The 12,892-nt window shown below is 35.6% G+C and overlaps 1 protein-coding gene across 5 annotated transcripts in view; it reads left to right on the plus strand.

The window, feature by feature from the left end:
• LRCH1 (leucine rich repeats and calponin homology domain containing 1) overlaps positions 1–12,892 on the plus strand; it is a 184,584-nt gene that overhangs the window by 88,887 nt on the left and 82,805 nt on the right. For all 5 annotated transcript variants that reach the window (XM_079136983.1, XM_079136986.1, XM_079136985.1 and 2 more), the window contains exon 2: positions 4,723–4,867. In XM_079136983.1, coding sequence (XP_078993109.1) covers positions 4,723–4,867 — 145 coding nt within the window. The remainder of the gene's footprint in view (positions 1–4,722; positions 4,868–12,892) is intronic.

Consider the following 12,892-nt stretch of genomic DNA (forward strand, 5'->3'; position numbering starts at 1 on the left):
ATGTGGGAAAAAAGAATAAGAATGCTGATAGGAATATTGGTTGTTAGGATGGGGAGCAGGAACTGAAATATACATGCCCTGCTGGTCAGAGAAGACTAAGACAAGGACCAGAAGGTAGAAATGGAGAAACTAAAGCCGAGTCCTGCCCACAACTGTGTCCTGGCTCTGCCAGCAGGATGCTCCTGCTTTGCACTTACCAAGTTCAGAAGATGGACTTTCAACTGCCCAACCCACTTCCTCATGTCCATCATGCCCCCTTCCCAGGCTCCCAAAGATAGCCTAATGAAGATGCATTCATCCTCCTTGGAAGATGCAAAACAAGAACTAAGGGTTTTATTAATAAAAGCAATGACAAATTTTAAAAAGAGTATGTGTGTGTGTGTGTGTATATATATATATATGTACATATACACACATACATGGACTTTATGTTTTAATAATGTGTATACATTACATATCATATGTTTAATCCAATAAGCAGTGCATTCAGGTTTCTGAAGGTACAAAAGGATCCATGGTGAGAAGTCATCTGCCTTTTCAAAAAACTACTGACTTTTTTCAGCCAGAGATTCTCTCTCTGGAAACGACCACTTTTATCTCTGCAGAGATAATTTATACCTAAATAATTGTGGAAATATCCATAAAAACCACATGTTAGCCCATAGAGAGCTGCTTCACTCATTTTAATGCCTGTGTAGTATTAGTGTTGCATTATAGAGTATGATGCTGAAAGTTACATTCCATCATGTGGAATGGAATTCATGGTAGTATTTATTGGTTGATTTGACCTTAGTATTATTTGTGCTATTTATTAATGGTATATTAATATTTAAACAGCCCTCCACTGATATTTAAATTGCTTTCTATCTTGCACTCTTTCAGACTCTGCTAAAAAGAATGTGTCATTTGCACATGTATATCTGTAAGTGAAAAAAAATTTCTAGGTTGAAGTGCGTGCACATTTGTAATTTTTGTATTGTGTGTACTTAAGGAATACAACCTGGTGTTTTGATATATGCATACATAGTGAAATTGTAACTAGAGTCAAGTAAATGAAGAGATTGTCATTTTGCATAGTTACCTTTGTGTGTGAGGGGGGAAGACTACCTAGAATCTACTCTCAGCAAATTTCTAGTACATTATCAACTGTTGTCTCAGGTGGTATAGTTCACCTCTAGACTTATTTATCCTATATATCTGCAACTTTATACCTTTGACTTAACCTCTCTGTTTCTCTTTGGCCCCTTCCATTTATAATTTTGATAAATTAAAAAGGTTACTGCTAAAAGGTTTTCCATGTCCCTCATTCACTATGTCTTTGGCACTGTGTTTTATAATATAATTTATATAATATATAACATTTAAATTTTTTAATTTAAATTTTTATTTAATGTTAAAAATTTTTAAAGTCTCTTTGTCAATTTTTAAAATATTCTCCAGTCCAGTAGAGGTGAAAAATACTATCCTATGCTGATGTAATTTGCATTCTCTAATTCAAGTAAGGTCAGTCACATTTTTTCCCTAAGTTTAGGAGATATTTGTGTTCCCTCTTCTCTGGGCTTTTTTTTTTTTTTTTTTTTTCCTGTCATTCTGTCTTTTTTAGGGCAGTGCTGGGGGTGGAACCCAGGGCTTCAATCATATTAGACAAACTCTACCACTGAGCTACATCCGAGCCCCCAGTTCTATTCTTATTGACGGTTGCTGCTTTTTATGTTTATAAAAGATCAGCTTTTAGGTTTATAATTTGAAGGATTTCCCACCTGCCAATCCCCATTTCTTATCATTTATGTTTATGGTAGAGTTTATTGTAAAAATCATAAGTTTCACTTTTATGTGTCAAATCTGCAATCTGGCTTCATGCCACTCACAGGAAGCTTCTCCCCACTCTAAGATCATCAACACATTTCCCTTCTGTTGTTATAGCTTCACTTTTCACAGAGAAGCATTTGATTCATCCAAGATTAATAGAGATTAAAGGTGTGAGAGGTTTATAGTAATCCTTCCTTTTGTTTTTGCTTGTTTCAAATGGCTCTCAGGTTTTCCCATATGATTTACTGACCTCACATCTTTTCCCTGATTTGAAATACCACTTTTATTCCATACTTGATCTCCATATGTTATCTCTCTTTGACCCATTTCCTATCTTTTTAATTTGTCCCATTAAGATTCCCTTTTATCCACCACAGTGCCTTACCATGTGTTTTTAATGTCTGGGAGCGCTGATCTCCTTCCATGTTCATCTTTTTAGAGAGATATCTCACTATTTTTCCACAATTTTACCATGGGATCAACTTGTCTAATAACTGCAAATTAGAAAATAATCGATGTTTCTAAAATTGAGTGCATAAATCATATAGACATAATTTAGAGATAACCGACACATTTTTGATGTGGAGTCTTTTTTTAGTGTTATTTAAAATTAGGGGATATCTTTTTAGTTGACTTGACTTTTGAGTTGCATATTAAAGTTTTCTTCATATAAGCTTTTCATATTTCTTATGATTTTTCTAGGTATTTTATCCTTCTGCTAGTATCTTAAAGCCTCTTCTGTTCTAGTTGGTGTATATGTAAAGACACTTGTTTCAGCATATTAATTTTCTCCTGTGTACCTTTATCACACTCTTACATCATTTGTAGTAGACTTCCTGTTAGTATCTTGGATTTTCCAAGAAAACAGTCATATCATCTGCAAATCATGGTAATTCTGTCTTCTCCATTGCAATTTTTATTCTTCTTTCTTTCCTTCATGACTTTGACTAGTACAGCTTGAACGATGACACAAATTAGTAGTAAGGGCAGTATTGAAGTCTTATCTCAATATTACAGTAATATTTCTAGTCTTTCATGATTTAGAAGTAATTTAAAGTATTATCTCTCATTTATGTGTGAGTGTGTGTGTGTGTGTGTGTGTGTGTGTGTGTGTGTAAAGGAAATATCCAACTGTTCTCCTTTTGTTAAGCAATGAATGTGAATGTTCTAAAACTGAGACATGGTGATAAATGCACTACTCAGTAAAATTACCAGAGATTAATGAATTAAAAGCTGAGAATGATCAAATTTTTGATAAATAAAATATATTTTAATAAGGTTTAAAGAAAGAATGAACAAAAGCCTTTATCAAAGGCCTTTTATGTATCTCCATGGAGACAATCATATGCTATTTCACTTATGCTCCATTGAAATGGTAAATCATTTTAATAAGGTTCTTACATTCCAAGAGTAAACTCCACTTTTTCCTAGTATCTTGATATTTTTATGTTCTACTCAAATCTGTTTGCTAATTTTTTTTTTTTAATTCAGCATTTACTTCAGTATTTAAGGGAGAGATTAGTATGCAGTTTCCCTTTGGTGTTTCTTCTTTGTTGGATGATGGTATTAATACGTTACCTCACCTTTTAAACATGAATTTGCAAACTTTCCTTCTTTTTCATATGTGTTGAACCAGATTAAATATTACCAGAATCATTCCTTGAAAGTTTGTTACAATTCTTCCTGTGAAACCATGTAGTTTGATTTCTGTTTATTTGTGCATTTGTTTATGGAAGGACGGTCAGAAAAGGGAGCTTTTTTGACTTGTTTTATCTGTGGTATTGACCTGTTTATGTTTTCCTTCCATTAGTCAGGATATAGTTCCTTAAGTATATGTTACCTGTTATTTACTGAACATCTTTTCATTCATATTGTTGAGACCTTCCTAATACAGGACAGGACAAGGGGCTCTTTTATTTTTTATTTTATTTTATTTTTTTTGCGGTACTAGGGATCGAACTCAGGGCCTTGTGCTTGCGAGGCAAGCACTCTACCAGCTGAGCTATCTCCCCAGCCCACGAGGGGCTCTTTAATTGTTGAGTTATTGTTGTTTTCAAAACTGGTGGTTCTTGCCCTGGGGTACTTGACAATCATGTCTACCGTTTCCAGGTGTGGCTATTCTGGACTCTTCCATTGTTTTATTGTTGAGAGGTGGGTGGTGATGCTGTAAACCATACTGTTTGTTCACTTCGCTCTGCAGACCATCCTTGTACACTTGGCCAGTGGACCTCTGTTTTCCTGCTGGTTACACAGCAGACATGCAGCAGACACAGTGTAAGCTCTTGATAGACACATGATTGATTTATCTCAGCCTTGGACAGTATAGATGCTCAGTAACTCCAGTGAGTAAATATTTAGTGTCTGATGTGTGTTCATTTTCAGAATATCTAAAAGACATGTTCCTTGCATGTAGAAAAGATGATACCTTAGTTGGAGAAATAGTTTATATGATGAATGCAAAATTGAATTAATAATTACAGTTCAACTTCTTGGGAGACCAAAATAGGACAATCGTTTGAGCCTGGGCAACACACTGAGATCCCATCTTTAAAAAAGTATGATAAATATATGTATTCAGATATTTTAAAGGGTACAGTTGTGTGTCCTTGTCTAGGGTAGAAGGAATTTGAGACATATTTCTGACAGAGTTAAGAAGTTCCCCCATCTTTATGTGCTTAGCTTTGCAAATTAATTTAGAAAGCTAAAAAGTTTTAGCAGTATTTTTGCTTTTCCATACCCTGCATTTTTGAATTTGGCTAGAAATTACACATCACAGCATGACACAGGTGCGGAATAGGTGATGTTGATCTAAATTTACATTATAATGTTAAGAGAAATAGTATTTATGGTTGATAAGATTGTATTGAGTATGTTGAAGATTAATTGACAAACTATTCTGTCCTTTTCTCACAGATTTATCTAAAAACAGACTGGTCGAAGTTCCAATGGAATTGTGCCATTTTGTATCACTGGAAATTCTTAATCTGTATCACAATTGTATCAGAGTCATTCCTGAGGCCATCATTAATCTGCAGATGCTGACGTACTTAAATTTGAGGTAGGTTAATTCAATTCAGTGATGAAATACAAAATAATTATACGTTCATTTCTATTGTGTTTTTCCTCTTTTGGTAACTCCTGATCACTCTTTGAAGTAAATCACACAGGGATCATTGAAGAAATATCTTCTGTAATAAATTTGTAGTGCCTTTAATTTTGTTCTTGGTGCTAGACTTCCCTGAATGTCAGTGTGTGATACCTTTCATTTTTTTTTTCTTTATTTTTTAAAGAATCCCATATCATCATTTATACTACTTGTCTGATTGGTTCTTGTAAGGTTGTTAGGTATATTGGCTTCAGACATTCATGTAGATTTGGGAGAATAAAGGGTAAAGGAAGTGAAAAAGAATTGGAGAGTTGGAACAAATCAGGGACAAGAAAAAAAAGGGGTTTTCTTGGCACCATGTCCTTTGCTCCCTAGTAATGGTGGAGCCCATTCACTTGAAGAAAGTCAAGGAGGAGCACCGAGCAACTGTAGCCAGATATAAAGTGTGCTGTCTTTAGACATCAACTGGGTCAGTGTTTGCTGAGAATTGTTTGGTAGTCTATGTTGACTTACTGATCATGTATAATACAGTGTAGCATGTTAATGCCTCTGAACTTAGGAAAATCAGTTAATTTAAGGTCTTGGTTTTAGACTTAGCAGTTGGATGCTTTGGTCAGATTCTGGCTCCTTGTCTCCTAAATCCTTGCTTTAAATATGGGATTTCAGGACAGGGAGGAGAGGATATATATACATATATATATGTATATATATATATATATATATATATATAAAAGGATATATATATATATACATATATATATATCCTTTTAAATCTGTCTCTCCTATAAAAGTAAGGACAAGGTCTCAGGTACCAGCCTTAGTGTAGCCTTTCTCATGTCAGGTATATCATCTTGGTGTGTAAAGGATAGCACTTGATTAGTCATGCTTGTGCTGTGTAACAAGTATGCCCAATATAAAGTCCAGGTAGAGCAGTCACTTTATAATAGGTAATAATGCCAATGGTTTTTCATTTTGTTTGGTTTGCTTTTTATTTTAGTTACTGAATCTTGGGTCTTCTGCTTTCTTTACAATCAAAAATGGGTTTCCATCGTATCTCCATAGAAGTGCATATGTTTTTCATCAGGGTTGAAAGAAGTCCTAGGCATGTTTATGAGTTGTCCTAACTAATATTTGGTAAATAAGAAGTATGTAGGTTACTGGATATGATTCATAATCTAGAAGCTTATCTAATCTTTACTTCTGCAGCTTTCTAATTTATCTGATCATTTTGAGTTTTCTTGCAGTTTCCACCTCTGCAGGATGTTAGTTTCCTTGGAATTGCCTGGTGAAGCCAGCGTAGTGGTGTCTGTAGATTTTGGTTCAGTGTCTCCCCAAGACTTTTGTCCTCTAATCCCATGGAGGGGAACCATTCCAAAAGCACAGTGCCGCTGGTCTGTTTAAGTGCCCTCTCAACCTGCATTTTTACTCCTAGTAGCCCTGCATGTAACAGATAAATAGATTAAACCTTGCATTGTTAATTAAGTCCATATGCACTGAGAAATCTTGGGGTATAGATGACATTTTTTTTCTTCTAGGATGACATAGGCTAAAATTCTAAAGACATAGGATAATCTAATCTTATTGTTTCTAAGGCATTATTATTGTTTTGTCAGTGATGATTTTCATGTTGCACCTCGTTGAGAGAAGAAGATTACTGCTGTCTTCAGATGGGTAGAAAGACTATATTAGAGTATGGATCTTGGAATTATTTATGAAAAGCCAAGGAGATATGGAAACATTGACAGAGGAGTCATTGACGATGTCCAAGAAGACTGTGGGGTGCATTAGAAACAGAGTTTTGTGATAAATTTGTAGGTAATTAGAAAAGAGAAAGAAATAAAGGACCATTCAGCACCCAGCTCTTTAAACCTTGTTTCTGTCATTCATAATTATTTGATTTCATGTTTACCTCTTTCTTTTCCTGTTTGTTTTGATAATTTTTGGTTTTGTTCTATCTTTCTTCGTTCACTTTTCTAACTTCTAATGTGATCATGTGTAAGGCCTGTTCTCTTGTGTTGGATCTTATGCTCCCTGAAGGAATTTGATGACTACTTGGAGAAAAATAAAGAAAAAGTCTATCTCTTACCTCCCAAAAAGGTTGTAGAAGAGATATAAAAAAATACATGGATAGCATCTAAACCTTTTGAAAGCAGATACTAATTATTTTTGATATCTCCTATAAAATTTAATGCCTGAATATAAAACTTATAAAGATAAAATAATAAAATAGTAATAAGGGGAAGTTTTAAAGGCATCAGGAAAATTGTCATTTTGTGATATCAATTTACATGTCTTTAATTCCTGTTTGATCACTGCATTTAGTTGAGCCATTTTTCCTAGGAATTGGACCTGGAAATTGAGTTGCTTCTCAGTTTGGGAGTGATTTGAGGTAGAATGCAGTAGAGTTCCTACCTGGAAGATTATTTGTGACTTCTGAAATAGGAGGTGACTGTCACATCTCTTTACTGGCAAATATGTAATAGTATCTAGACAACACTGGTGGCATCTAATTAAATTGTGAAGTCTAAGATGTTCAGTAATATCTTCCACATGACAGTGTTGTCTGTGAGTTCTTCTGATCCTCACACTGTCACCCTCCCACCCCCCAGTCCCAGCTGTCCCCAAGCTGGTAACCAGGAGGAGTGTGGAATAACTTGGTGCTTGTGTGTGATCATGACATAAGCCTCCTCCATGACAACCAGGGTTGGTTGTCGTGGGCTCCTCTGCCCCTCATGAATATTAATAGAATGAAATGTATTTCTTCTTGGGCATCGTGAAGGGCATGGTAGACTTGGTGGAATTTTGGTCTTTGGGGACAGGCTGCCCCATCCTTTTGCTTGAAATGGAAACAAAGACTGAGGATGCTGCAAGCACACTGTGGAGGAGCTACTGAGTTGCCTCTAATTCATTATTTTTTTTTTTTCTGTAATTGTTATATATGACAAAGAAAGAAGCTTATATTCATGATGGAAGTATATAAATGAAGCCTTCCATTATTGTTAATTTAGATACATTGGGGAAGTCAGTATAAATTTAAAAAAAATTAAATAAGTAACATAAATTACTTTTGAGACCACATATTCTGAAAGAGCTTTAACAAATAGGTCAAATGATCCAATTCTGTAAGTAGTCCCAAACATTTTCTCTATTAAGATTTTCCCTCATTTCTACTAATTAGGAAGAAGGTGTTGTTAGATAATATAGTGTAGAGGCTGTTTTTAGATTTTCACAGTGCTTTCTGTATGTAAACATGGTCCGTTTTTTGTGTCCTAAGCTCAAACCCAAGACATCTTGTATGCAAAGCACTCTAACACTTCAGCTACATCTATAGCCCCAGTCTGCTGTGCTTAAAATTTCTTTTCACCCGAGAAATCACATGTAGAAACTACTAATTTTGAACATTCCAAAGTAGGAGCGAAGTATAGAAAGGTACTTTGAATTTATGGGAAACATTCAAAGTTGATTATACCCTCTGGGCTATCTTGTATTCCAGCAGAGTAAACAGCCATAAATATTTGATGGTGATGGCAATGATGTTGGTGATGATGATAATGGGGGGTGGGTATGTCACTGCCTGCTCTGGTTCTTGGCTGACACACTGTCTCAGCAGTGTCATCTCTAAATGTCAAATGGCTGCTTGGTGCCAACAGCTTTATTCATGTCTTTAGCTAGAGATGGGTTTAATTTGCACATGAAAACAATCTTCACTATGAAATGCCTTTAAAAACACTTGTTTTCCACATTTCCTCACATCATGGAAATGTTCTATTTGTGGAAAATATCGATTTATTGCTGCTTATGTAGCATGTGTTTAAAGGATCTAGGCTTTTAATCTTTGCTTCTTGGTATTCACAACAAAAAGTTATGTTAGTTTAGTATATGTGCCACTGTGTCTCTTCCTGTTATAAAGTATCTTAATCCAAGAAATGCAGCCAAGAGCAATAAAAATGATTAAGCAAGACTTCTTCCTATATGGAAACAAACACTTTGAACCTGAAACTCACAGGAAAGCCTCACAAAGTTTAAAATCTATTTTAAGGTGTTGTTGATAAGTCTCATGAAGAAAATACACCTTTGGACAATAACAGACCCGGAGTAGCAAAACTCTTGGCAACCGTTGGCATGTTGTGAATCTAAAATAAGGACCTTGGCTTCAAAGTCTCATCTCAGAGAGATTCAGGGGTAGAGGCTGCCAAAAAATGAAAGTTCTTTATGGAACTTCGGTAAAGGGTTTTGCTTTCTGTGGGGGAAACTGGCCCAGCCAGGCCTGGCTTGTTCATAGAAGCCCCTGTCTGTCCCTGCCTGCTGGGACTGGGTTCTGAGGCATTGCTTGAAAAGAAGGCAGTTTCTTGCACAAACTGTTATCACACCATAAAAGGAATGTGTTTTGGCCACTTTCTCCGCAGCCTGGTATCCTTTTTGGCTGCTAAACAATGTGCAAAAAGAGCCAACTTCCTGATAATCGTCTAACCTGTATGCCCACATTCTTCTGGGTCTCATTCTGAGAAATAATCTTTAATTTTCAGAGTATCACTATATGAAGGATTCTGCACACTGTGGCTGTCTTAGAAAACACAGGTTTTATGGTTTTTTTTGTTTTGTTTTGTTTTGTTTTGTTTTTGGTTGTTGTGAGCAAAAAATGAATTTTCATTGTCCCCTCTCCCCATGCTGACATTTCTAAAGAAATGTCATCCAAGGCAAGATAGCTTTCTTCTTTCTAGAAAACGAGAAAATTGATGGTGTCTTCCTAAATTGGAACAGGAGGAGGAGTTTTGTTTAGTTCAACACGAACTTATGTCCTACATCCTTTTGTGAAGATTTTATCTCATTCAAAAGGAAAATGGGAAGACTATGTCTATATTATGTTTTGGGGCTGGTCTTTGGTAAGCAGGTTAATCTCATGAAATGGCAGATGGTAGGAAAGATACCCAAACCCACTGAGCTGTATTGGAGTTTGGAAGTATTAATCTTAAAATTTGGAAATGTTTTTCATAGATTAGCAGTGTCCAGTTCATGCACTGCTGACCACCCATGGGTTAAGTCTGGTCTTTTCTAGTGTTCCTCAGTCACTTGCTTCCCAGGTGGACCTATAGCCAGTTTTCTCTACAACTTTCAATGTGTTTATAGATTGTTGTACCTGTTAAATTTAGTCTGTTGGCATTGGTAGCTGATGGGCTTTATTAAGCATGGACAAGTTAATAATTGGATATCTCTTATCAAATTCCATTCCTTTTAGTATAGCCCATACTTGGCAAGACTTCCTAAGAGGATTTTTCCATTATGCACACCACCTGATCACAGATGTTGTTTTAGTTCAATGTTGGTATTGAAGAAAGGAACAGTGACACAAAAGGGATATTATGTCTTTGATAGATAGAGCGCTGTCAGAATTTGTTGGTTTTGTTTTCTGTTCTGTTTCTGATCCTAATAGAAATGTTAAAGTCTTTGTGCTGCAGAATAGATCTCTGGAAATGAGGCAAATACTTAATATTACATCATAGTATAGGTTTTTTTGTTTATAGTAATTTTCAAAGTTTATTCTGCAAGCCCCAAATGAACAAGCTCCAAATTACATATTTTTTTCTAATTAAAACAGCTCAAAATCCTTTGAACACTGCCATTCATCAATAGTCAACTTATTACATTTCCTCTAAGATTATCACAGTTTACCAAGGCTTATAACAAGGGCTCTTCATGAAAAAAAAAAAAAAAAGGTGAACTGTAAAAAGAGCCTACTTATGATGACTATTCTAAAAGGCGTGGGTTTTTGAAATCATCATCATCATCATCATCAATATCACTGCCACCACTTAAGAGCTGAATTGGGTTGAGCTATTGTAACATTATGTCTGAGGCCTTCTATAGTCTTTAGTCTTTAGGAAACAGGAACGTGACTTATTCCTAAGCCACCCTATTTCATAAACAATAGAAACAAGTGGGATGCATGTCTTTGATATTTTAAAGTTTGCTAAGCCCCTTCACCTATGTTGTATTGAACACCATCTCCCTTGAGTTCCATGCCCTGTAGAACAGTTTCAAAATTATGAAAATCATTGTTAAGTAAAATTCCTTAAGTATTTAAACAAGAGAAAATCTTCCCATTTTAAAGTTGCTACTATGTCTTTTTATTCCTAAAACTCTAAATTTGTACATTTTCTTCTTATTCATTCATTTTTCAGAAGTTGTTTTAATTTGTGTGTGTATGTGGGGGGGTGTATTTAAACCAGCTTTTGATTTTATTTTGTTGGTTCTCTATTTTCTACTTCATTTTTTTTATCTTATCTATTATTATTTTTCCTTCATTTTCTTATAGACTTACTCTTTATCTAATTTCCAGAGTTTGGGATATTTAGCTCATTGACTTCCAATTATTTTCTTTTTCTTTCTTTTTTTTTTTTTTTTTTTTTTTTTTTTTTACAGAAACATTTGAGGCATTGATTTCCCTATACATAGAGCTTTGACTGACTCAGAGTTTTGATATGCAATGTTATAGTCAGCTTTCTGTTACTACTACAAAATATCTGAGGCAATTAACTTATAAAGAGAAAAGATTTATTTGGACTTAAAGTTTTGGAGTTTCTAGTCCAAGACCAGCAGCCCCATAGTTTGGGGCCTTTGGTGAGGGCTGCACATCATGGCAAAAGGAAGTGGTGGATCTGGTCTTACCTCTCAAAGCTAGGAAACAGAGAGGCAGGAGAAGGCTGCATGACCTCAGAACTTCCCATAAGGCCCCACCTACCTCTTAAAAGTCCACAGCACCTCTCAATAGTGCCACCCTGAGGAGGAAGCCTTTAACACATGGACCAAACCATAGCAAGAAGTGTTTTTGGTTTGTTTGTTTCTTTGTTTTTATTTTCACTCCTAAATCTTTTCTGGTTTTCACTGTTATTTCTTTACCCTATGAGTTTTAAATTTGTATAGAACAGGTTTCTTTTTATGTCTTAAAATTTATTTTTAATTTAATTTCTGTGTTTCAGAGACATTTTCTGTTTGCTATAGGTTCTTTAGATTGGTTAAGATTTGTTTTATAGCCTTGCATAGTTGACTTTATAAATATTCCACATGTACTTGAAAACAAGTATGTGTAGTCTCTTAAGTGTTGTGTGATGGAATCTAGTGAATCCACTAAGTATAACTTTTTAATTTGGAGGTTTGCATCTCCTCTGCCCTAACCCTTGATGTCTAGGCAGAGATAACTGAGAAGGGTGCACTGGACTAGACACTCAGCAGTTTTTCCGCCCATTTCGAAATCATTCACAAGTTTTCCTGATAACTCAATAATTCTAATGTATATCATCACCTGTAAGAGTTATGCAACTTCATGAACTATTTGAATAGAATAATAGTTAGGAAAAACAGTGCACTGACATTTAGTCTGTCGACTCTTCCTTTTAAATCCTGTATCCTAAATGCTAGGGATGGGTGGTGGGGCTGGGACTGAGGAGGGTCCTGTATGCTTCAAGAGCTTGGCATTGGCTTTTGCTTGGCCAGTGATTTGAGGGGTGATCTTCAGGGAATTTAAGTGTTATGATAGGTGGTCCCTCTAGTAGATGAGTCCTAGAAAGAGACTACTGTGATGGGAGGGTACCAGGGTCTCTTTACTGAGACGACTCATGACAGTGGTGCCCGGGTCTGTAGGCACTGAAGTAAAGAATCCTCAGGAGCAACATGGAATCCTTTTGTCCCAACTTACATGATAAGATCCAGAAAGGAAGTCTCTCTTCTTTAATCTTTTGGAGTTAGCAGATTTTTTAAACTTAACCCAGTAGAAAATATCTGTTGCTAGAGCACTTTAAAAATATACCATCCATGTTCAGGTAGGATGTAGGGAATAGCAGCTCAAAGTGATGCTACCTGATAGTTAGTGGTGGAGTTTTAGGATTCATATGCATGTCATATCTTCTTGAATAGAGCAGGCACCCGGAAGGTGTAGGAAATCATGGTATTTCTTTTCATTATTGGCCACCACGACCTCTT

This window comes from Sciurus vulgaris (genome assembly GCF_902686455.1).
Source record: "Sciurus vulgaris genome assembly, chromosome: 4".
Lineage (NCBI taxonomy): Eukaryota > Metazoa > Chordata > Mammalia > Rodentia > Sciuridae > Sciurus > Sciurus vulgaris.